At 47.7% G+C, this 26,115-nt stretch overlaps 1 protein-coding gene across 6 annotated transcripts in view; it reads right to left on the bottom strand.

Annotated features, from left to right (window-relative positions):
* The window catches only part of DGLUCY (D-glutamate cyclase), a 105,635-nt gene that overhangs the window by 18,823 nt on the left and 60,697 nt on the right, over positions 1-26,115 (bottom strand). For all 6 annotated transcript variants that reach the window (XM_010350573.3, XM_010350572.3, XM_074393473.1 and 3 more), the window contains 4 exons: positions 24,592-24,714; positions 19,531-19,734; positions 10,852-11,112; positions 2,567-2,666 (listed from right to left, as the gene is read on the bottom strand). In XM_010350573.3, the coding sequence (XP_010348875.1) occupies positions 2,567-2,666; positions 10,852-11,112; positions 19,531-19,734; positions 24,592-24,714 (688 nt within the window). The remainder of the gene's footprint in view (positions 1-2,566; positions 2,667-10,851; positions 11,113-19,530; positions 19,735-24,591; positions 24,715-26,115) is intronic.

Here is a 26,115-nt window from a genome sequence, read left to right on the forward strand (position 1 = left end):
GGGTGACCATGGGTAGGTCTTAGGATAGAATCCTCAGGCTACAAGTGTGGTGCAGGAAAAGGCGGACACTGAGAAGCAGAATGAACAGGAGGAAGGAGCTTTGACCTTGAATTTCCTCTAGACCTACGTCAGTAGGGATGAGAAGACAGATCCAAAGTTGCTGTCGAGATTAACATGTTCCCCGTTCTGGAGAGAGAACGCTATTTCTGGACCTTCTCCCACAGGAGACCTCAGTTGCATACATTGCGAGGGTCTAATGATTTTCTCACCCAGACAGATCCATTTAGCTACAGTGGGAACTTATTCATTCCTGGGAAGCATGCTCCATGGGAAGGGTTAATTTGGTTTCCCCAAGGAGAATAGAATCATCTCTCCCCACAAGCAGATCTGCTCACCTCGCTACTCAGCAAACAGCAGGGCCTAGGTTATCAGGCAGCAGGTGTCTTGCCTAAGAAGATAATCTAGTTTCTCCCTTAGGACATAGAGCTGCTGACAGTTGTATGCCAACTCTTATGGGGGAATAGAAACATTTTCAATATGCGCCACACATGTGCTGGCAGCTTTAAGTAGCACATCAGATCCACAGTCAAACTATTCCGTGGTGACTCAGGATTCTCATAATCAACACCAGATTCCACTGGAAGCTGCAACCTAGCTATACCCTCAAGGCTCATTAAAACAGAATTTTGGCCGGTGCAGTGGCTCACACCTGTTATCACAGCACTTTGGGAGGTTGAGGCCTGCAAATCACCTGAGATTGGGAGTTTGAGACCAGCCTGACCAACATGGGGAAACCTTGTCTCTACTAAAAATACAAAACTAGCTGGGCGTGGTGGTGGGCGCCTATAATCCCAGCTACTCGGGAGGCTGAGGCAGGAGAATCGCTTGAACCCGGGAGGTGGAGGTTGCAGTGAGCCGAAATTGCACCACTGCACTCCAGCCTGGGCAACAGAGGGATACTCTGTCTCAAAACAAAACAAAACAAAAAAACAGAGTTTTAAAATTCTAAGCAACATTTATTAGTGGGTTATGCAATACATTTATTCAACCATATTGGCATTTTTTTTTCTTTTGTTTTGAGATGGAGTTTCACTCTTGTTACCCAGGCTGGAGTGCAATGGCACGATCTTGGCTCACCGCAACCTCCGTCTCCTGGGTTCAAGCAATTCTCCTGCCTCAGCCTCCTGAGTAGCTGGGATTACAGGCACTCACCACCATGCCCAGCTAATTTTTGTATTTTTAGTAGAGACGGGGTTTCACCATGTTGACCAGGATGGTCTCAATCTCTTGACCTCGTGATCCACCCGCCTCGGCCTCCCAAAGTGCTGGGATTATAGGCGTGAGCCACCGCGCCCGGCCCCATATTGGCATTTTTATTTGAAAAGTCGAATAAGGCTGGGCGCGGTGGTTCACGTTTATAATCCAGCACTTTGGGAGGCCGAGATGGGTGGATCACCTGAGGTTGGGAGTTCGAGAAGAGCCTGACCAACATGGAGAAATCCCGTCTCAAAAAAAAGAAAAGAAAAGAAAAGTAGAATAGAACACAGTAGAATTGAAAATATTAGAGCACACTGCACATAGCAAGAGTCAATGTTTTGAAACTTCCATTTCACTCATGTGCATGAGTACTGGTTTTCAGTACAAAATGTCTTACTATGGGTGGTTGTGATGTAAGTTTGCAAAGCATTGTATATAGCAAGACATAAGATCTAAAACACATCCCCATATACTATAAAAGAGTATTTTTTCAAAATGTTTCGCCATGGGCCAGGTGCAGTGGCTCACGTCCATAATTCCAACACCTTGGGAGGCCCAGGTGAGTGGATGACTTGAGGTCAGGAGTTTGAGACCAGCCTGGCCAACACCGTCTCGTGAAACCTCGTCTCTACTAAAAATACAAAAAGTAGCTGGGTGTGGAGGCACATGCCTGTAATCCTAGCTGCTTGGGAGGTTGAGGCAGAAGAATGACTAGAACCTGAGAGGCAGAGGTTGCCATGAACTGAGATCGTGCCACTGCACTCCAGCCTGGGTGGCAAAGCAAGAGTCCATCTCAAAAAATAAAAAAAAAAAGTTTGACCATAACACACAGTAAGAAATACACACACTTGCACACACACAGTCTCATGAGAGAGTACTTACCATTACCATACAAGATATACAATGATGCTGTATTTCTATTTCATTTTCCAAAGGGGCCGGATACTCCAACTGAAATGAGTTCACTATTCTCTAACAGGTCATGACCCATAGTTTGAGATTAAGATACTTCTAGTTTTTTGGTTTTTTTTTTTTATTCTCTCTCTCTCCCCTCTGTCAGGAAGATATGCCGTCTCTCTCTGTAACAGATTCTGACCAGGAACCTGTTATTTCCAGAAATGCTCTGTGAGGCCCTCAGGACACCTCAAAACCCCCCAGCCTCATTGTTCGTCTGGCCCATGAGAACCCATCTTCCTTGGCTCATGGCTTTGTTCCCTCTGAAGGGCTTGAGTGTGCAGACACTTTGTTGGCTAAGAGCATATGGGCGTTTCCACCGTCAACCACTTAAACTGGGATGGGACATACGTACCTAGGTGTCTGGGGGTCCCCGTCTTTGCACAGGAATGCCTGAGCCGCTTCCACCGATCCACCTTGGTAAGTTAATATTGGGATCTGTGTCTTCAGAACACCTTGAAAATAAAGGCAAGCAGGACACACATCAGCTCTGGCACTGCATTTTGGAAATTCATATTGGCTTTTCAAAAGCTTCTTTGAAGGGTATCATTACTGTTACTAAGCAACCTCTATCTGTAGAACATGTTGGGTAATCATGGCCATGACACCGAGGATACTCAGATTACTTTTGGTCCTGGGTAAACTCTAGGGTTGACAGGGTAGAGGGCAGAATCGGACTAATACAGCCTAACTAATGCTGCATGTGAGATGCCCATAAAACCACAGGAACAGGCCGGGCACGGTGGCTCAAGCCTGTAATCCCAACACTTTGGGAGGCCGAGGCGGGTGGATCACGAGGTCGAGAGATCGAGACCATCCTGGTCAACATGGTGAAACCCCGTCTCTACTAAAAATACAAAAAAGTAGCTGGGCATGGTGGCGTGTGCCTGTAATCCCAGCTACTCAGGAGGCTGAGGCAGGAGAATTGCCTGAACCCAGGAGGTGGAGGTTGTGGTGAGCCGAGATCGTGCCATTGCACTCCAGCCTGGGTAACAAGAGCGAAACTCTGTCTCAAACAAACAAACAAACAAAGGAACAGTGGCCTGTTCTGGCCCACTGCCATCATGAGGGCTGGGCATACATTTATGTGCCCTCAGTGACAGTGCGCCAGTCCTTTGCTAAGCACTTGATGTGAACATTCTGGTTTAATTTTTACATACAACTCAGTGTGATTTTTTAAAAAAACATCATTACCCCATTTTAAAGAGGAGGCAAACTGAGGCTCAGAGATGCCAATCAACTTGGGTAAGACCCTGTATATATGTCAGTTTCATGGCTCCAATTTTCATCCCAAATTCTCACCTACTCCCTACCAGCTACCTCCCTGCATACCTTCAAGGAAGGTCAAGAACAACTGGAGGAAATTCCCAGAGTCTGTGCCTTGGGTTAATTACTTATACTGGAGTGACTTTCAAAAGTGAATCAAAGTTAATTAGTCTCTTAAAAATAGGACCTTTTCTAATTACAAAAAGAATACACAGTGTTGTAGAATATGTGGGAAATATATAAAAATCCCGAAATGAAATAAAATGAACTTGGTTTTCATTAAATGATCTATCTCACAGCTGGTTGGGGTGGAATCCCGGCATATTCACTGGCCAAGGGTGAAGTCTCCACACAGAGCTTAAGACGGCAGGAAGCCAGGGGCAGGGGCTCTTGGACCCACCATTCTGGTCTGCCTGGTCCTGCAGGAGCTCCCAGACTGCTCTGTGGCCCAGGAGCGGGGCCCAGGCAGCCTTGGAGGAGCTGTAGCCAGCTCCTCAATCTCTATCATCAGCCCCTCACACCCCTCACGTAGAGCCAGGCCAAGGAGATGCTGCACCTATGTTAAAACTGCGTGTTTGAACTGGAAATGGAGCGCTTAGTCAGCGGCTCCCACCCCCAGCTACTCCAACATGCTGCTGCCTCTGAGCTCTTCGGGAGCCATCACTGCCACCCCAGTGGGTCAGTGGGGCAGGCTGGGGTGAAGAACAAGAATCATTGTCAGAAATCTTAGCCGGGTGCGGTGGCTCAAGCCTGTAAAACCAGCACTTTGGGAGGCCGAGGCAGGTGGATCACGAGGTCAAGAGATTGAGACCATCCTAGTTAACATGGTGAAACCCCGTCTCTACTAAAAGTACAAAAAAAGTAGCTGGGCATGGTGGCGCGTGACTGTAGTCCCAGCTACTCAGGAGGCTGAGGCAGGAGAATTGCCTGAACCCAGGAGGCGGAGGCTGTGGTGAGCCGAGATCGCACCATTGCACTCCAGCCTGGCAACAAGAGCGAAACTCTGTCTCAAAAAAAAAAAAAAAAAAAAAGAAAGAAAGAAAGAAATCTTAAAGAATCTCACTGTGGTTCCTTCCTCACTCCCATCCCCAGCAGACCCCATCCCACATCTAAGGCGGAAGGCAAGTAGCTGTTAGTCAGTCATCGTGATGCTCATGGAACATTCTACATGCAAAGCCATAAGCCAGGAATCTGGGGTTGGGGGACAGTCACAACAAAGGAATGACCCAGCCCTTCCCTGTACTGTGAGGGGCAGCCTGGCAATCTGGAAAAGGGGGCTGAACTTAGAGCCAAACAGCCTTCGGTGGGAATGTCACACCATTCCCCAGCTATGTGACCTTGGGCAAGCCACGGAAGCCATTGGTTAGCTCCTCTGCAAAATGGGGTAACACCCACCTCCCAGGACTGCTGTGAGAGTGCAGTGATGTAATATGTGCCGAGTACCTGGCTGGCTACCTTGCACACCGTCAGTGCTAAGTAAAGGATGTTTCTTTCTTACTGCTCAAAATTGGATCAAGGATATAGGATACTAGGAAGAAGAAGTACCAGAGAGCCCAGGAGGGCGGAGAACATAATGTATCCCAAAGTGGGGCACACACAAGAAAAGACACAGGAGAACCCCCGAAAGGAAGGTCCGGGCAAGATGAGGTTCCCACTTCTGAGCTACAAAGAAAGATCTTTGGTCTGTCTATGCTCAAGACAGGGAATAAATGATAATACCTGGTCATCTTTAAAATTCTTTTTTTTTTTTTTTTTTCTGAGATAGTGTCTCACCCAGTTACCCAGGCTGGAGTGCAGTGGCACAATCTTGGCTCACTGCAACCTCCACCTCCCGAGTTCAAGCGGTTCTCCTGCCTCAGCCTCCCAAGTAGCTGGGACTATAGGCGCATGCCACCACACTCAGCTAATGTTTGTATTTTTTAGTAGAGATGGGGTTTCACCATGTTGGCCAGGCTTGTCGCGAACTCCTGAGCTCAGGTGATCTGCCTGCCTCGGCCTCCCAAAGTGCTGGGATTACAGGTGTGAACCACCGCACCCAGCCTCTCAAAAACTTTTCCTAGGCTTTGGTTATTAAAAAGGGAGCTGAAATAATTTTCATTAAAAGGCCAAATTGCTTTTACTTTCTTCATCTAAATGTAATGGAAATACTGCAAAATTCAACATAGCAAATTCCACCGAGAGAAAAGACCCAGCTCTCCGTGGAGTCTGGCAGGTGTCCCCAAGCCGGGCTGTTGGGTGAGCAGAGAGGGCAGAGTGACTTTTGGGAAGGGGGCAGCTGAAAATACCCAGCAATGCCACTGACAGATGGAAATGAGGGTTGGCCTGTGAGCAGTACTCTTCCTCCACCTGACAAAGGGCTAATATCCAGAATCTACAAAGAACTTAAACAAATGTACCAGAAAAAAAACAGCCCCATCAAAAGGTGGGCAAAAGCTGTGAACAGACACTTCTCAAAAGAAGACATTTATGCATCCAACAAATATATTTTAAAAAGCTCATCATCACTGGTTATAAGAGAAATGCAAATCAAAACCACACTGAGATAATATCTCACGCCAGCTAGAATGGTGATCATTAAAAAATCTGGAGACAACAGATGCTGGAGAGGATGTGGAGAAATAGGAACACTTTTACACTGTTGGTGGGAGTGTAAATTAGTTCAGCCATGGTGGAAGACAGTGTGGTGATTCCTCAAGGACCTGGAAAGAGAAATACCATTTGACCCAGCAATCCAATTACTGGGTATAGACCCAAAGGATTATGAATCGTTCTATTATAAAGACATGCACACATGTGTTTATTGTGGCACTGTTCACAATAGCAAAGACTTGGAAACAACCCAAATGCCCATCAATGATAGACTGGATAAAGAAAATGTGGCACATATATACCATGGAATACTATGCAGCCATAAAAAAGGTTGAGTTTATGTCCTTTGCATGGATAAAGCTGGAAACCATCATTCTCAGCAAACTGACACAAGAACAGAAAACCAAACACTGCATGTTCTCACTCATAAGCGGGTGTTGAACAATGAGAACACATGGACACAGGGAGAGGAATATCGCACACTGGGACCTGTTGAGGGGTGGGGGGCTAGGGAAGAATAGTAGGGGGTGGGGGTATAGGGGAGGGATAACATTAGGAGAAATATCTAATGCAGATGACAGGGTGATGGATGCAGCAAACCACCATGGCATGTGGATACCTTTGTAACAAACCTGCACGTTCTGCACATGTACCCCAGAATTTAAAGTATAATTTTAAAAAGAGAGAGAGAAAGAGAAAGAGTCCTTTCACTGCTCTGCAGAAACGCTGCCCCTCGCCTTTCCTCTGGCCTCAGCCCCGCTCCTTCTTCTCAGGTCAGTGTCTCCCTTGCTGGCTGCCCTGCCTTCTTCTCGTCCTCTCAACACAGGAAGACCCAGGACGCAATCCCGGGTGGTTTGCTCTGCCCCCATTTGTCCTCACGGTGATCTCACCCAGTATCTTGACTTGGGAGACACCAACACGCCGACAGCCTCCCAATTTCTCCTTCTTGCCCATGCTGCTCTCCTGAACTCTCTTCATATGTCACCAACTGCCTCCTTGACTCTCCACTGTGTGTCTAATAGACTCCTCATACCTAACAGGGTCAAACCTGCGTTCTTTAAAAAATTACGGTAAAATACATGCAATGTAAAATTTACCATTTTAGCCTTTTTCTTTCTTTCTTTATTTTGAGACACGGTTTCACTCTGTCACCCAGGCTGGAGTGCAGTGGCATGATCTCAGCTCACTGCAACCTCCGCCTCCCAGGTTCAAGTGATTCTCGTGCCTCAGCCTCCCAGGTAGCTGGCATTACAGGTGTGCACCACCATGCCTGGCTAACTTTTGTGTTTTTAGTAGAGACGGAGTTTTGCTATGTTGGCCAGGCTGGTCTCAAACTCCTGACCTCAAGCAATTCACCCACCTCAGCCTCCCAAAGTGCTGGGATTACAGGCATGAGCCACCGCACCCGGCCTATTTTAGCCATTTTCAAGCGTACAGTTCAGTAGCATGAAGTATGTTCACATTATTGTGCAATCATCACCCCCATTCACCTCTAGAACTTTCTCACCAACCCAAACTGAACCCCTATAAAACAACTCCCCGTTCCCCGCTCCCCCCAGCACTGGCAACCACCATTCTACTTTCTCCCCTGTGAGTTTGCCCACTCTAGGTGCATCACGTGAGTGGAGTCATACAACGTGACTGGCTTAGTCCACTTCTCATGATGTCCCCAAGGTTGGTCCACGTTGTAGCACGTCAGAATTTCCCACCTGTTTAAGGCTGAGTGATAATCATATACACATTTTGTTTATCTATTCATCCATTGATGGGCACTGGGTTTGCTTTCACCTCTTGACTATTGAAAATAAAGTGCTCTGAGCATGATGGGGACAAATACCTCTTGAGTCATTACTTTCCTTTTTGGCAGGTATATGCCTGGAAGTCGATCCTTTTTGGGGGGTATATGCCTAGAAGTGGAATTGCTGGATTATATGATATTTGCTATTTGCTATTTTTAATTTTTTGAGCCACTGCCATCTGTTCTGTCCTTCTTTCCCTCCCTCCCTCCCTCCCTCTCTCTCTCTCTTTTTTTTAATTTCTTTCTTTCTGATGGGATCTCGCTCTGCCACCAGGCTGGAGTGCAGTGGCACCATCTTGGCTCACTGCAACCTCCAGCTTCCTGGTTCAGGCGATTCTCCTGCTTCAGCCTCCTGAGTAGCTAGGATTACAGGTGCCCGCCACTGTGCCCAGCTAATTTTTTGTACTTTTAGTAGAGATGGGGTTTCAGTGAGTTGGCCAGGATGGTCTCAATCTCCTAACCTTGTAATCCGCCCGCCTCAGCCTCCCAAAGTGCTGGGATTACAGGCGTGAGCCACCGTGTCCAGCTGCCATCTGATTTTCCTAGCATCAACACCATTTTACAATCCCTCCAGCAGCACACGAATGTCCAAACTGGACTCTTGACTTACCCCTAAACCGGCCCTCCCAGTCTTCCCCATCTCAGTCCCGACAACTCCATCCTTTCAGTTACCAGGCCAAAAGCCTTAGAGCAAGCCCTGATCCTGCCACCTCACACCCACATCCAGTCCATCCGGAAATCATGCTGACTCTACCTGCAAAACAGATCTAGCACCTGGCTACTTCTCACAACACCCCCAGCCCTCTGTATCTTTACCTTTCATCTCCTTGGGTTCCTTTGAAACCAGAGCCTGAGACTTGGGTGCAGATGGTCTCTCGAGAGATGGTGCCAGGAGGCAGGTGGGAGGGAACAGGGAGAGAGGCTGGGAAGGAGGGAATGTGCGCCTTCAAGCCTGTCACTCTAGGGAGCAGGGCCTCAGTTCCACCAGGGCCTGTGTGTCTCCAAAAGACAGGAGACAGGTCACTTACACTTCAGGTCCTGTCCCCCAGGGGTTGAGGGGGCCCTGAAGCCATCAGCCAGTGATTCCACATGGCTTTGGAGAGGCCCTGCAGGGCCCTAGCTTGTGGCTGGCCCAATTGGGTCAGTGCGACTCAGAACTTCCACCGCAGTGGCGGCTGAAATCAGAAGTGAGGCTGAAGGGATATGCCACGGAGCACCCCCTCCAAGCTGTGCTCCTCTCCCACCTTCCATAGCTCACCAGTCTCCCATTTCCACCCTTGTCTCTGCACCCCAGTGATCACTTACAACCCGCACAGGACATGGCTGTCCCCCCTCAGCGAAATCCTGGGCTCCACAACCCACCCAGAACAAAAGCCGAGCTGCCCACAGGGTCCCTGTTGCCTCTCTGTCCCCCATCCCACTTCCCTTTTCCTCATTCACTCAAGGCCAGTCAGCCAGTGTGTCACCCTTTCTTAAACCCACTAGACCCTCACTCCACCTGATGGCCTCTGCCTCAGCCACTGCCACAGCCTAGGACACCTTTCCCTCAGCCAGTCCAGGCCTCACGCCCTCATCATCAACCTGAAGTCTGGGCTCAAAAGTCACCTTCTCCAGGAGGTATTCCTGGCCATCCTGTTTAAAGTGACAGCTGCCCTCCCTGCTGCCACCACCCAGCCCCTCACTCTGCAGTCCTCATCCTGGTCCATTTTCCCCACGGCACCATCACTCGGACACACCGTGGGTTCATCCTTCATGTGGTTTCTTTCTGTCACGCTCCACTGGAAGATACTCTCTGTGGGGGCAGGATCGTTGTCAGTTTCGTTCAGGGACGGATCTCAGGAACTCAACAGAGTGCCTGGCACAGACTCACACTCAACACACATTTGTGGCATGAAATGGATTCTGCATGTACAGACACAGGCTTTTGGAAACTTCTGACATAACGGGTGCTTTAGGGCATGCCTCACTGGGTTTAAACCCCTTTTTAAATGCTAAAAGGAAAAAACATACCTCTGAAGGTACAATCGGTAGCAGGAGTCAGGTGAGATTCACCAGGCTTCCAGCTCATGCTGGATAACACTTGCTGCAGGGTGGAGGTGAGGTGAGCAGCTCTGGTTGTTCACATTGAGCCTGAGGCTGATCTGGTTACATGGGCAGTGGAATTATAGCCTCGAATCTCCAACCCTTGTAGCAATAACCCCCATCTGGGTGCTCCAGGTGCAGCCCTGTCCATCATGACCAGGTGGGACTGCCATCTGAGCCTTGCAGCCACTTCCTACTCCACTACTCTCTCCAGCTCCGGTGCTCCAGGGCTACCCCGGCTTGCTAAGAGCACTCAGCAATTCATTCCTCACCTTGCACAGGGAGGGCTATGATGACTGTCACATCGGGGTCACCACCTGAGACCTCGATCATGTCGGTGTCCCTGTTAGGGTGCCAGCTGTGATGAGTATCACGTGGGGGTCACCATCTGAGATGCTGATCACCACCTTCAGAGGTCTGTCCTGCAGACCCTGACTCAGTGATAGATGAATAAATGCACTCACACACGAGAATACTCACACACACCAGAATGACTCTGAGTGGGCTAGGGATGGTTATCAGCTGCCTTCTGCCATTCCATTAAAGCCTTTCGGCCTTCCAGAAGGTTGGAGACTATAATCTTATAACTTTCCCTAGTATTTCCCTAATATTTTGCCAGCCACCCTGAGCAAATCCCAACAGAGGGCAGCAGGTATGAGGAAGGATCCCGTGCTTTGGAGCCTGGTGGACCCAAGTTCCAATTCCAGTTCACCATCCTACCTGGGAAAATCCCCTGGATCTCTCAGAGCCTCAGTCTCTTTACCTTTAAAATAGGGCTATGCAGCTTATCTTCGAGTTGTTCTGAGCTGAAAGGAAAATGCTCTGTGCTGCGGATGCTGATTCCCTCCAGCCTCCATCCACAAAGCCTGTTTGGGGAAACAGACCAAGCCCATCTCACTGCTCACCTTGCTCAACAGCATCCTCAACAATCTTCTGGTGCAAGCTCCAGGCTCTCTGGTCAACGATCATGGCGACCTCCTTCTCCAAGGCCTGCAGGAAGGCAGCCAGAGCAACAGCTCCAGGTGGGCCGTCCGTCTCTTCTGGAGGCTCATGATTGAAATGCGTGGGGAACCCGGTGGTGATGAGCACTGAGCGGGCATGGGACAGCGACAGAGAGGCCTTCAGCAGTTCATCTTTACAAAGCAGGTGCCCAATCCCCCGGTTGCCTGGAATGACAAAAATAAAATAGAATTTAAACTGTCTTTATTTTTTAAATTTATTTATTTACTTACTTATTATTTATTTTCATTTTTTTGAGACAGAGTTTCACTCTTGTTGCCCAGGCTGGAGTGCAACGGCCAATCTTGGCTCATCGCAACCTCTGCCTCCTGGGTTTAAGTGATTCTCCTGCCTCAGCCTCCTGAGTAGCTGGGATCTCAGGCATGAACCACCACACCTGACTAATTTTTTGGATTTTTAGGAGAGACAGGGTTTCTCCATGTTGGTCAGGCTGGTTTTGAACTCCCATCCTCAGGTGATCCACCCGCTTCAGCCTCCAAAAGTGCTGGGATTACAGGCGTGAGGCACTGAACTTGACCCTTATTTACTTATTTATTTATTTATGATAGGGTCTCGCTCTGTCATCCAGGGTGGAATGCGGTGATGCGATCATAGCTCACTGCAGCCTCAAACTCCCGGGCTCAAGTGATCCTCCCACCTCAGCCTCCTGAGTAGCTGGGCTACAGGCTGAGTTTTTAGTTTGTTTGCTTTGCTTTTTTGAGGGATGTGGCAGAGACAGAAAATTGCTTACCACGGCGAAGGTGGGCAGATCACTTGAGGTCAGGAGTTCGAGACCAGCCTGGCCAACATGGTGAAACCCCATCCCTACTGAAAATACAAAGGCACGTGCCACCACATTTTTTTGGCTTTTTTTTTTTTTTTTTTTTTTTTTTTGAGACGGAGTTTCGCTCTTGTTACCCAGGCTGGAGTGCAATGGCACGATCTCGGCTCACCGCAACCTCCGCCTCCTGGGTTCAGGCAATTCTCCTGCCTCAGCCTCCCGAGTAGCTGGGATTACAGGCATGTGCCACCATGCCCAGCTAATTTTTTGTATTTTTAGTAGAGATGGGGTTTCACCATGTTGACCAGGATGGTCTCGATCTCTTGACCTCGTGATCCACCCGCCTTGGCCTCCCAAAGTGCTGGGATTACAGGCATGAGCCACTGCACCCGGCCTTTTTGGCATTTTTTAAAAGATAGGGTCTTGCTATGTTGCCCAGGCTGGTCTCAAACTCCCAGGTTCAAGCTATCTTCTCACCTTGGCCTCCCAAAATGCCGGGATTACAGGTGTGAGCCACTGCACCCAGCCAAAAGCATTTTTTTTTTTTTTTTTTTTTTTTGAGACAGAGTTTTGCTCTTGTTACCCAGGCTGGAGTGAAATGGCGTGATCTCGGCTCACCACAACCTCCACCTCCTGGGTTCAGGCAATTTTCCTGCCTTAGCCTCCTGAGTAGCTGAGATTACAGGTATGCGCCACCATGCCCAGCTAATTTTTTGTATTTTTAGTAGAGATGGGGTTTCACCATGTTGACCAGGATGGTCTCGATCTCTTGACCTCGTGATCCCCCCGCCTCGGCCTCCTAAAGTGCTGAGATTACAGGCTTGAGCCACCGTGTCCAGCCCCAAAAGCAATTATTTTTAAAGTAGAAACTTACAGTAAGAGTAGTTTGGGTTTTTAGTTTGTTTTGTTTTTTTTTGTTTTTTTGTTGTTTTTTTTTTGAGGGATGTGACAGAGACTGCAAATTGCTCACCATAGTGTATCCTACCCCTGCCCCCAACCCCAGCAGTGAAGGGGAGATGGCTAAATGGCTGAGCAGCCTCCCTTCGGGGAGATGTGGCCACAAGATTAGGTTACCTCAACTGGATCATGATGGAAGTGACGCATGCCACCTCCAGGCCTGGCATGCACCTCCCACCCACACGTACCTCCAAGTTCATTCCCTTTTCCTGGTGGCTGGAAAATTGACAGCCAGAACTTCCTGGGGGTCACAGGACGTGACAGCAGAGCTGAAGGGTCCCTGAATGACCTAGTGGAGCCAGTCCCCTTCCTGCTGACCCAGGATGCTTACCCTGGAAGACCCACTCTGGCCTGCTATGTGAGAGAGAAACACGCTTCTGCTGTATTTGAGCAAAGCATCCCTGGGGCTTCTTGGTTACAGCACTCTAGCAAAGCCTAACTAACACAGGGAAAATACAATAGGGAAGGGAGCTAGTACTGTCTTAGTTAGGGATATCCTCAAAGAAGACCGTAAGCAAGGACGTGGGGCTACGCACGGTGGCTCACACCTGTAATCTCAGCACTTTAGGAGGCTGAGTCGGGGGGATCACTTGAACCAGGAGACAAAGGTTGCAGTGAGCTGAGATCACGCCATTGCACTCCACTTTGGGCAACAAGAGCAAAACTCCATCTCAAAAAAAAAAAAAAAATTCTACGCAAACATTAAAAAGGCTGTTGTATTAATAGAACAGGGGTCCCCAACCCACGGGCCTGTTAGGAACGAGGCCCAGCAGCAGGAGGCGAGCAGCAGGGGCGAAGCTTCATCTGTGTTGCCAGCCGCTCCCCACGGCTCGTATCACCACCTGAGCCCCCTCTCCTGTCAGATCAGCTACGGCATTAGACTCTCATAGGAGCGCAGACCCTACTGTGAACTGCACATGTGGGGGAGCTAGGTTGCACGCTCCTTATGAGAATCTAATGCCTGACGATCTGTCACTGACTCCCAACACCCCCAGATGGAACCATCTAGCTGTAGGAAAACAGGCTCAGGGCTCCCACTGATTCTACGTTATGCTGAGTTGTTTAATTATTTTGTTCTATAATTGCAATGTAATCGTAATAAAAATGAAGTGCACAATAAATGTAATGTGCCTGAATCATCCTGAAACTACCCCTCCTCAACCCCCATCCATGGAAAAGCTGTCTTCCACAAAACCAGTCCCTGGGGCCAAAAAGGTTGGGGACCGCTGACTGCTGTTGCAGAAGACTATTTGATGACAGGAAAGATGTTCACAGTATATCAAAAAGGGAAGAGCAAGTCCTAAAATAGTTTCACAGTGTGAGTCCAGTACACACATGCATGCATGCATAGGCTCAAGACTGAGGAAAGTCACTTTAAAGGCAAATGCCGCTGTTAATGCTGGTTAACTGTGTTGGGATACTGGTAATCTTTATCCCCTCTTTACTTGTATATATTTTCAGATACTTTCACAATGAACACGAAGTACTACTGATAAAAGGGGAGAAGAGGCCAGGTGGTATGACTCATGCCTGTAATCCCAGCACTTTGGGAGGCCAAGGAGGGCAGATCACTTGAGGTCAGGAGTTTGAGACCAGCGGCCAACATAGTGAAACTCTGTGTCTACTAAAAATACAAAAATTAGCCAGGCATGGTGGTGCCCATCTGTAATCCCAGCTACTCAGGAGGCTGAGGCAGGAGAATTGCTTGAACTTGGGAGGCAGGGGCTGCAGTGAGCTGAGATCGCACCACTGCACTCCAGCCTGGGCAACAGAGTAAGATGCCACCTCCAAAAAAGTGGGGACAGGGAGAAGAATAATATTTTCAAATAAAAAAAATTGGGATGTAACCTATTTCATAGGGCATGGTGAGCACCAAAGGGAGAAACGGAGAGTGAGAACTTGGTCAACTGTAAACTGGTCAATAAGTTTATGATGATTTTATCATCAGTGCAAAAATCATTACTGTAAACCCTATATCCCTTCATATTCTCTAGGCACCTCAAATGCAAGCCAACATCCTCTCAAAAATGACTGAGTGGGTCTATTATTGTGCCCAGTGAGTAATGCTCAAGATGCTGTTATGAATCTTCTATCATCTTATTTAATATAGTGGGGATCAAAAGCATCTGTTGTTATTGGGGATTAAAGACAGTCCTTAACGGACGACATCGACACATCCAACAGCTGTAAATCCGCCTCCCCAGCCTCATCCTTCAAGCTGCGTCTTGCAGTCTGCACAACATTGATGGGTCACGTTTGTGGCTGACATCTTAGCTCACTTTATTAAGCAATGGGGGCATCGTGTCTGCAATTACTTTTTTAAAAATCTGAGCTAATGGTAGAGTTAATAATTCATCTTCCCTCATGACCCTGTGCTAAGTGGAGAGACATCCGCCTGGGTAAGAATCTTTGTAAAGGAGAAGATATGGCAGAAATTTTATTTTATTTATTTATTTATTTATTTATTTATTTATTTATTTATTTATTTTGAGACGGAGTTTCGCTCTTGTTACCCAGGCTGGAGTGCAATGGCGCCATCTCGGCTCACCGCAACCTCCGCCTCCTGGGTTCAGGCAATTTTCCTGCCTCAGCCTCCTGAGTAGCTGGGATTACAGGCACGCGCCACCATGCCCAGCTAATTTTTTGTATTTTTAGTAGAGACGGGGTTTCACCATGTTGACCAGGATGGTCTCAATCTCTTGACCTCACGATCCACCTGCCTCAGCCTCCCAAAGTGCTGGGATTACAGGCTTGAGCCACCGCACCCGGCTTTTGAAATTTTAAAATATATATCCACCCAAAGCGCCAGGAGCAGCGGCTCCCATCTGTAATCTGAACACTTTGGGAGACCGAGGAGGGAGGATTGCTTGAACCCAGAGGTTCAAGACCAGCCTGGGCAACACAGGGAGATCCCATCTCTACAAGTAAAAGTTAAAAGTTAAAAATCAGCCCAGCATGGTGGTGCGCACCTGTAGTCCCAGCTACTCAGGAGGCTGAGGTGGGAGGGTACCTTGAGTCCCGGAGAGTGAGGCTGCAGTGAGCTGTGATTGTACCACTGCACTCCAGCCTGGAGGACAGAGCAAGAACCTGCCTCAAAAAACAAACAAAAAAATCCAGCTGGGCACAGTGGCTCACCCCTGTAATCCCAGCACTTTGGGAGGCTGAGGTGGGCAGTTTGCTCCAGGCCAGGAGTTTGAGATAAGCCTGGCCAACACAGTGAAACCCCATCTCTACTAAAATTACAAAAATTAGCCAGGCATGGTGGCGCATGCCTATAATCCCGGCTATGTTGAGAGGCTGAGGTATGAGAATTGATTGAACCCAGGAGGCAGAGGTTGCAGTGAGCCAAGATGGCACCATCGCACTCCAGTCTGGGCGACAGAGTGAGACTATGTCTCAAAAGAAAAAAAAAAAATCCCCCAGGGGATCAACTGTGCAAGAGACTTTATGTATACACAGTCATGAGCATGTGACCTACTAGATATATCTATGGTGGGCTTGTATCTTTAATTTACTGTAGAATTAAATGTAAAGGAAACCATATTCTCTACAGAATAAATGAATGAACAACCTAACAGAAGACAAACAAGCAAAGAGCTATGTCCAGGGGTTCAGCAGCAAGTTTAGTTACTACACACACCCCTGTCATTGGAAGACAACTTTTGCTTCCAGACCCAGGGGAGAGAATCAGACAGTACTTTTTCTTTTTTTTTTTTTTTTTCTTTTTTTTTTTTTTTTTTGAGACAGGGTCTTGCTCTATTACTCAGGCTGGAGTGCAGTGGTGCAATCATGGTTCACTGCAGCCTCAACCTCCTGAACTCAAGCGATCCACACACCTCGGCCTCCACAGTAGCTAGAACCACAAGCCTGTGACACCACACCCAGCTAATTTTTTTTTATTTTTTCTAGAGGTAGGATCTCTCTACATTTCTTGGGCTGGTCTTGAACTCCTGACCTCAAGTGATCCTCCCACCTCGGCCTCCCAAGGATTAGGCATTTCTAGGGCTGATCTGCACTGTGAGATTCGTGACAGTGCTGGCCAGTAAGGGAAGGTCCCAGCCTATCTGTTTTGGGGCTCTGCCCAGCTGCTGTAGACTTTAAGCTAGCACTGGAATTGGTTCTGTCTGGGCCCTGGGAGTCCGGCCTAGACACCTGATGGCTGCTTTGCAGGCTGGCCTCACCCCTCAGCTCTCTAGGGAGGTGGGCCGCCATTGAACCAGGTAGCTCCCTGGGTCTCCCCACCAGCCCATCTGACTCTGGGGAACGAAAGTCAGGTGAGCAGGTGGGGAGGCCACATATGGCTTCTCCTCTCCAGTCATTCCAGGTGCCAAGGGTGGTTTGTACCCCAGGTTTAGGAGCACAGCCCATGAGAAAGTCCAGAAGAGGGACAATCAGGAGTCGCTGGAGCATTCTTTCAACTGTCCAGGTAAGACTGTGACTTACCGTTTAGACTCAGATTCTAATTTAGCTGACATTTATAAATCACAGGCTCGAAGTCAGCAGACATGGGTTCAAGATCTGCCCTGCCCACCTACTAGGTATGTGAACTCTGACAGGTCTCTGCACCTTATCTGTCTCAGTTTCCTCACCTGTTAAATGAAGTTAATCATAGTTGCCTCCACATAGAGTCATTGGGAGAACTGAATAAGATGAAACGTGTAAATGTTTGCAGCCTGATGCCTGGCAGAGTACAACTTGGTAGGTGACACCATTATCCTTATTACGCACCACAACCCGGAGAGAGAGGCGTAACTGTCATTACTCCTGTTACGCTGATGAAGAAACTGAGGTACAGTCTACACCGTAATTCTCTCATGGCTGTTTGCCAACAAGGGAACTTACCACGTGCAATGGTGGGTGAAACTGTGGTGTCTGCTGGCCACCTGGGATTAGATATTCAGCCCTTAAGTGAAGATATAGCTGGAAGTTAAAAGCCCCTCTACCAGCTTTCAGCAAACCTCTTTCTAACTGGAATCAGCAGGGCCGGGCATGGTGGCTCATGCCTGTAATCCCAGCACTTTGGTGGGCAGACCACTTGACCACTTTGGGTTTGAGACCCGCCTGGACAACATGGCAAAACCCTATCTCTACTAAAAATACAACAAAAAATGAGCCGGGTATGGTGGTGCCAGCTACTCAGGAGGCTGAGGTGGGAGGACTGCTTGAGCCTAGGAGGTGGAAGTTACAGTGAGCCAAGATTGCATCACTGCACTCCAGCCTGGGCAGCAGAGTGAGACTCTGTCTCAAATAAATAAATAAATAAATAGATAGATAGATGGAAGCAGCAGGTCCCCTGGGGATCCCACCAGCCCTGTCCCATGTATAGAAGGCCGGTGGTTCCAAAGCCACAGAAGGGCTATCTACCTCTTAGATGCATTATACAATATACAAGTTGACTGCAAACTGCAGTGAGGCTGTGGCTGCAGGGTCCTGCCCCACTGGGATCCCCAGAGAAGTAACCCAGCCCCCACCACTATCCCTGCTGCCCAGTATACAAATAATAGATTCCATGCCCAACCCCAAGGCAACGGCAGAAAATGGGGAGATTAAGAACATTATTACATCCATAGAGGCCAGGCTGGGTGGCTCATGCTGTAGTCCCAGCATTTTGGGAGGCCAAGGCGGGAAAATCACTTGAGTCCAGGAGTTCAAGACCACCAGCCTGGGCAATATAGTGAGATCCCCATCTCTAAATAATAATAATAAACTCCATTGAGAACTTTTTTAAAGTGGTGGCAGTTATGTATGTACCTATGCAACAATCTGCATGTTCTTTACATGTACCCCAGAAACTAAAATGAATTAAAATATATATATTTTTTAAATGCTGGCAGTTGCCTACCTAGGAACCATTCTTTTTTCTTACGTACTGAACCCCATCTGCTTCTGGTTGGCAACATATCCAGCAAATGAACTCAATGAACTCCCTTACACATTTAGTGGTAAAGTTTAGAACAACAGCAAGAAAAAGCCACAAACGACTGGGTGTGGTGGCTCACGCCTGTAATCCCAACACTTTGGGAGGCCAAGGCAGGTGGATCACCTGAGGTCAGGAGTTCGAGACCAGCCTGGTCAACAGGGTGAAACCCTGTTTCTACAAAAACCACAAAAATTAGCTGGGTGGGATGGCATGCACCGGTAGTCCTAGCTACTCAGGATCCTGGCCAAGGCAGGAGAATCACTTTAACCCAGGAGGCAGAGGTTGCAGTGAACTGAGATTGCACCACTGCACTCTAGCCTGGGTGACAGTGAGGCTCCATCTCAAAAAAAAAAAAAAGAAAGAAAAGAAAGATAAAGAAAAGAAAAAGCCATAAAGAAGAAAGCAAGGCTGGGCACAGTGGCTCACGCCTGTAATCCCAGCACTTTGGAAGGCTGAGATGGGAGGATCACGAGGTCAAGAGTTCAAGATCAGCCTGGCCAACATGATGAAACCCTGTCTCTACTAAAAATACAAAAATTAGGCAGGCATGGTGGTATGTGCCTGTAGTCTTAGCTACTCAGGAGGCTGAGGCAGGAGAATCACCTGAACCCTGGAGACAGAGGTTGCAGTGAGCAGAGATCACATCATTGCATTCCAGCCTGGGCAACACAGTGAGACTCTGTCTCAAAAAAAAAAAAAAAAAAAAAGAAAGAAAGAAAAGAAAAGAAAAAAAAATTATTCATAATAGCACTACCTAGAGACCATCCATGTCAGTATTCTGGTGTATTTAATTTTGGTCTTTTTGAGATTTATATACAGTAGCAACATTTATAAAACCATCCTGTGGATACATTTTGCATCCTGCCTTTTTCACTGAAAATGATGTCCGTGGTGAGTGTCTCCAGGAGCAAATGCATTGTTTCTTACCTGGGTCTATGCCGATTACAGACTCCAGTTCTCTGATCTTCTGAGAAGCAGATACTGACGCGGTGCTGTAGTGCAGAGGATTCTGGGAAATGTGATGGACCTCTGGAATTCTCTCAGGGGTGAGACAGCCAGCTGGAGCCTTTGCATCCTTCAGGTCAGTCATAACTGTGCAGCCTGGCATGCTGGCAAAAGCCAGTGGGGCCCCTAAAACACACAGTGGGAGGGTCTGAGCCCAGCCACTCCATCAAGCCCAGTCTACCCTCATCTAGCTCACTGTTGATAGGCAAGATGGCACCCGGCCATCAACTCAGCTTAGGCACGCCCATTGCCACCTGTTGGCACCGGGGTCAGAACAAACTGGTTTGTGGCTACCTCAAGTTCCATTTAAACAGTTGTCTCTAATAGCTACAGCTCTAGGTGATTCCATCAATGGAACCCATGGATATCAGGAAGTATTTACTGGATTCTTAAAACTCATGAAGCCATCTTGCTTTGCTTTCCAGCAAATGTTAGATCTGGAACTCTTCTGTGAGCACCATTTCTATTTTTCCTTATATCATGTATATTTTGCTTTGATTTATGCTGGTTTTGTTCTGTAAAGACTCTCCCTTGTTAGATTTCAGGCAATGTGAAACACTCTAGCATAGTTATTAGGGAGTGGTTTTAGTATTGTGATTATACTTGAATTTGAGATATGACTTGATTGACTTTATTCTTTTTTTTGTTTTTTTTTTTTTTTGAGATGGAGTCTTGCTCTGTTGGCCAGTCTGGAGTGCAATGGCACAATCTCAGCTCACTGCAACCTCCGACTCCCAGGTTTAAGTGATTTAGTAGAGACAGTTTTCACCATGTTGTCCATACTGGTCTCGAACTCCTGACCTCAGGTGATCTGCCCACCTCCACCTCCCAAAGTGCTGGGATTACAGGTGTGAGCCACCATGCCTGGCCCAGCTTTATTCTTTAATGCTGTTTATATGACTGTAAAGTAATGATAATGCTTCATATGGCTGTTGTCGGAACAAAATTGGAACATGTGCATTAAAGAGTTTAGCAGACTGGGCATGGTGGCTCATGCCTATAATCCCAACACTTTGGGAGGCAGAGAAGGGTGGATCACCTGGGGTCAGAAGTTTGAGACCAGCTTGGCCAACATGGTGAAATCCTGTCTCTACTAAAAATACAAAAATTAACCAGGCATGATGGTGTGCCTGCAATCCCAGCTACCTAGGAGGCTGAGGTGGGAGAATTGCTTGAACCCAGGAGGCGAAGGCTGCAGTGAGCTGAGATCGTGCCACTGGACTCCAGCCTAAGCAACAGAGCAAGACCCTGTTTTTTTTTTTTTTTAAAGTGTTTAGCATACTCAAGTGGTTTAAAAAAGAAAAAAAAAAATTTTAAGTGTTTAGCAAAGTGCTTTTTCAGAGTATGCCCTCAATAAATGATGGTTTGCATAATTAAATAAGCACCGTATATACATATTAATTAATTTATTTTGAGACACTCTCATTCTGCTACCCAGGTTGGAATGCAGTGGTGCAATCTCGTCTCACTGCAACCTCTGCCTCCCAGGTTCAAGCAATTCTCCTGTCTCAGCCTCCTAAGTAGCTGGGATTATAGGCGTGCACCACCACACCCAGCTAATTTTTGTATTTTTAGTAGAGACAAAGTTTCATCATGTTGGGTAGGCTGATCTTGACCTCCCAGCCTCAGGGGATCCACTCATCTCAGCCTCCCAGAGTGCTGGGATTACAGGTGTGAGCCACTGTGCCCAGCCTCATATATATGTATATATGGTCTCTATGTTGTCTCTAAAAAAAAACACAACAAATTTGTTGTGTTTTTTTTAGAGACGAGGGCTTGCTCTGTTGCCCAGGCTGGAGTACAGTAGTACAACACAGCTCACCATAGCCTCAAACTCCTGGGTTCAAACAGATCTCCTGCCTCAGCCTCCCACAGTGCTGGGATTACAGGCATGAGCCGTGGAGCCTGGCCTGACCCATGCAGTATCTTACTCATTCCTAGTTTCTTGTGCCTAGCTCATTAAGTGCTTAATACCATACTGTCTACCTCTTCTGCCTTCTTCAGTGTCATTGTTATCCTTGAGTACTCATCTCCACTCAGCTGTATGCTCCTGAAGAACAACCATTGCTCATGCATTTCAGGACCTCACAGAGTGCCTTGCACATAATAGGTGTTGAATAAATGCAGATGTGGATTGAGTAAATAAATCCTGGATTTCACAGAAACAATAAAGTTTCTTTCTTTCTTTCTTTTGAGACAGAGTCTTGCTCTCTGTCACCGAGGCTGAAGTGCAGTGGTACAATCTCAGCTCACTGCAACCTCTACCCCCAGGATTCAAGTGATTCTCATGCCTCAGCCTCACAAGTAGCTGGAATTACAGGTGTGTGTGCCATCACATCCGGCTAATTTTTATATTTTTAGGAGAGACAGGGTTTCACCATGTTGGCCAGGCTGGATTTGAGCTCCTGATCTCAAGTGATGAGCCCACCTCAGCCTCCCAAAGTACTGGGATTATAGGTGTGAGCCACCATACATGCTTAAAAAAGTTTCATATTTAATAGAAAGCCAGAGTAAGCCAGCACTTTAAAATGAAAGTCTGATAGATACATAACTTTCAGATTTGATGTATAAGGGGAAGAAGTCATGAATCTGATGAATGTCATCATTGTCTGGTTGTGTTTTGGACAGCACCTAAAACTGGTCACTGCAAAGCCAGGTATGCATCACAACAGTCAGCTCAGAGCATGACACAGGCTTTTGTCCCCATCGGTTGTGAGGGCTGCAGCAAATAATCTATTGCTAATAGCAGTTTAAATATTGAAGTTCAGGTTAGGCATGGTGGCTCATGACTATAATCCCAGCACTTTGGGAGGTCGAGGTGGAAGGATTGCTTGAGCCCAGGAGCTTGAGACCAGCCTGGGCAACATAGTGTGAGCCGATCTCTAAAAAATTAAAATTAGCTGGGCATGGTGGCACATGCCTGGGGTTCCAGCTACTCCAGAGTCTAAGGTAGGAGGATAGCTTGAGCCTCAGAGGTCAAGGCTGCAGTGAGCCATGATCGTGCCACTGCATTCAGCCTGGGTGACAGAGCGAGACCCTCTCTCCAAAAAATAAGAATAAAAATAAAGGAAGTTTGAGAATGATTCAAGGTTGTCACTGTCTGATGTCACTAGTTCTTATCTATGATCAACTGTGCCACTGCTGTCAGAACTAAAGGGCTGGGGCGTGCTGGGGTGCCCATGGCAGTGAGACCTCTGCAGGGCACCTGCCACGGCCAGGGTGGGAAAGCGGTGAGGCCACTGGGCTGGGGGACATTTTCTGCACGTAGATGTGTGTGTCTACACACATGCCCCCACACACACTCGGAAAAGACCACGAGCACCCAGAGGACTCCCTCCTGTCCCGCGGAGCACTGTACTCCCGAGGCCTAGATGCATGCCTGTTACACAGCAGGTTCTCAACACATGTAAGTAAACAAACGAATGAATGGAAGCCTGTGGATCCTGGCAGCCACGCCTCCTCACCACATAGGGATGATCTTTTCCTCTCATGAAGCCATTCTGAGAGCTGAACTCTCATGAATGCTTTCAAAATAAATTAAAGTAACACTAGATTCTGTGCTTATAGAGCAAGTGTGGCTGGCCTGGCCAGAATTTTCCAGTGTCCATGACCATGGTCTGCAGTGGCTGTTATTTCCGTCACCTTCCTAGCTTACTGTGAGCACAGGAGGGCGCCCCCGTGTGTCTCTTTATTGTAATATCACTCAAGGCCTTTGAAAAAAATACGGCTGCTGGCCTTGTTTATTATAATCACCTTGCAAATACCATGGGAAATGATTTGTTTAGTTATATTTCTTGGTCTCACCTTTGTTTTAAAGGCCCCACCAATCTCCAGAATGTCTCAAAAAGCCAAGCTAAAGGTTAGTCCTCCTGCTAGAATGGGTGGGGATGTTTCAGCAGATAAAAATATACTTAATCAAAATACTGGAGTAAGCAGTTCATGCCCGTAATCTCTATGACTCAGGAGGCTGGGGCAGGAGAATCACTCGAGGCCAGGACTTTGAGACCAGCCTGGACAATGTAGCAAGACCCCATGTCTACAAACAATTTCTAAAATTTGGTTGGGTATGGTGGGTGGTGTATGCCTGTAGTCCCAACCACCTGGGAGGCTGAGGTGGGAGGCTCACTTGACCCCAGAGGTTTGAGGCTGCTGTGAGCTATAATGGTGCCACTGAACTCCAGCCTGGGTAACAGAGTGAGACCCCGAGAAAAAAAGACAGAAAGAAAGATAGAAACAAAGAGGAAGGAAAGAAGGATGGGAGGGAGGGAGGAAGAAAAAGAGAGAAAAAAAGAGAAAGAAAGGAAGGAAGGAAAGAAAGAGGGAAGGAAGGAGGAAGGAAGAAAAAGAAAAAGAGAGGGAGGGAGGAAGAGAAAGGGAAGGGAGGAAGGGGAAGAGGGAGGAAGGGAGGAAGGAAGGAAGGAAAAAGAAACATATTTAATCAAAACGTATTTGAAGCCAGATGCGGTGGCTCACTCCTATAATCCAAGCTCTTTGGGAGGCCGAGGTAGGCGATCACTTAAGGCCAGGAGTTCAAGACCATCTGGCCAACATGGCAAAACCTCGTCTCTACTAAAAATACAAAAATTAGCCAGGTGTGGTGGCATGCACCTGTAATCCCAGCTACTTGGGAGGCTGAGGCAGGAGAAGCATTCTAGCCTGGGAGGCAGAGGTTGCAGTGAGCCAAGATCATGCCATTGCACTTCAGCCTGGGTGACAGAGCAAGACGGTGTCTCAAGAAAACCAAAAACCAACAGCAAGAAAAACTTAAGTTCTAAGACAAAGTGCTCTGGTGAGGACCTCCAGCCCTGGGATTAAAAGACGGAAACCAGAGAGACATTCACTGCAGCCGTAGGCCTCCGTTTTGTGTCTTGTTTCACGGCTTCATTTTTAAATCACTGTGCTGCAAGACTGCGCTTTCAAGAACTAGACCCCACTGGGCTCCATCCTAGGGCAGGGTGATTGTCCCGTGATCACCCAACGTACCGCAGCTGCTGACAGCTCCGAGACTGGTCAGCGGAGAAGGCCAGAACACTGGGACCTCCCCTGGGGGACACACCATGGCATCCCCGTAGTCAGGTCTGGAAAGCTCTTTGATTCCCAACAGTTCTGCCAATGGAAAAGGAAAATGTAATTCCCTCAGCAAGGAGCACCCAATTAGAACTGGTCAAGTTGCTCATGGTTCTTTCCCTAAAAAAAGAAACTCAAGTTGCAGGATTATTTTAAATGGTATTTGAGGAAGAGGTGAAGGAGAAAAGGACTTAAGGCTTTGTCAACTCAAGGTACTCCATAATTCACAGTCCATGTGGACTGCAGGTTTCAGAACACAGCATCTCAAACTCCATTGCGTGATTTCTGGAAAGAGCCCTGGGTGCGTTGAGTCTAGTACTCTCGTTGCGTAGATTGCTACCGAAGTCAGCCTTGGGGAGTGGATCTTGGTCCAGGCTGAGTCCCATCTCATGCACCTAACCTCAGCTGCTGGACTACCAGCAGCAACCTCATCCTGAAGTCAGCAAAGCCGGACGTACTGGGCCCAATCCATCCCACTAATGATAAAACTCCTCAGCAGACACCGTCCTGGTAGGTGGCTCCAAAAAATAATTCTCATGTGATGAAGTTAGCAAGTGCTGATTGCATTTTCGCAAAAGGCTAGGTTTTTGTCTGATTTTGTGGTTACACAGCTGAGCAAGTGCAGGTATGCCAAACTTGTACCCTCATCCAAGGCCCAGTCGCAAGCTCTCATCAGGCCCTCAGAGAGCCTCCGAGAGGCCTGCACGGCTTCTTGATATTGGCTCTTCATCTTGGATCTGTTCACTCACTCTCAGATTGAGTTAATATGCTGGGGATCAATGGATTTCAGCTCAAATTAACATTTGGAACAAAGCCGTCTCCTACCCAATATATCAGCGAATAGCAGCCTGGATTAGAGGTTTCTTTGAGCTCAAATCTCTGGGCAAAGAGCCCTGCTGCCACCCTTGGCTTTCCCCAACCCCAGATTCATTGGAAGTTCATAGGAGCTTTATGTTTATCAAAGATCCCCAGTGGGTGAGTGTGTAGAGAAAAAAGTTGTATCCAAACGGTGTGCGTCCTCAGCTCTCACACCACAATAACAGTCATCAACACAGAAGACCCCTGTGACCAAATTTGTGGGGGTTTCTCCCCACCATCGAGCAAGAGGCACCAGCTGGGTGCCTTCCAATTCCATTCTACCTGGATATCAGAACCCATGGGTTGAGGGCTCAGTCCCCACCACTGCCCCCAACAGACACCAGTCGAAAGCCTGGGCCTCCGGAACTTCTGACCAACTGACCTCCAGTTTGATGAACTGTCTTTGGGTTTGATGAATTTGCTGGAGCAGCTTACAGAGCTTGAGGAAACAATCACTTATCTTTACCAGTTTATTATAAAGGATATTGCAGGTTGGGTGCGGTGGCTCATGCCTGTAATCCCAGCACTTTGGGAGGCCAAGATGGGCAGATCACTTGAAGCCAGGAGTTCAAGACCAGCCTC

This window comes from Saimiri boliviensis, chromosome 2 (assembly GCF_048565385.1).
Source record: "Saimiri boliviensis isolate mSaiBol1 chromosome 2, mSaiBol1.pri, whole genome shotgun sequence".
Taxonomy (NCBI): Eukaryota; Metazoa; Chordata; class Mammalia; order Primates; family Cebidae; genus Saimiri; species Saimiri boliviensis.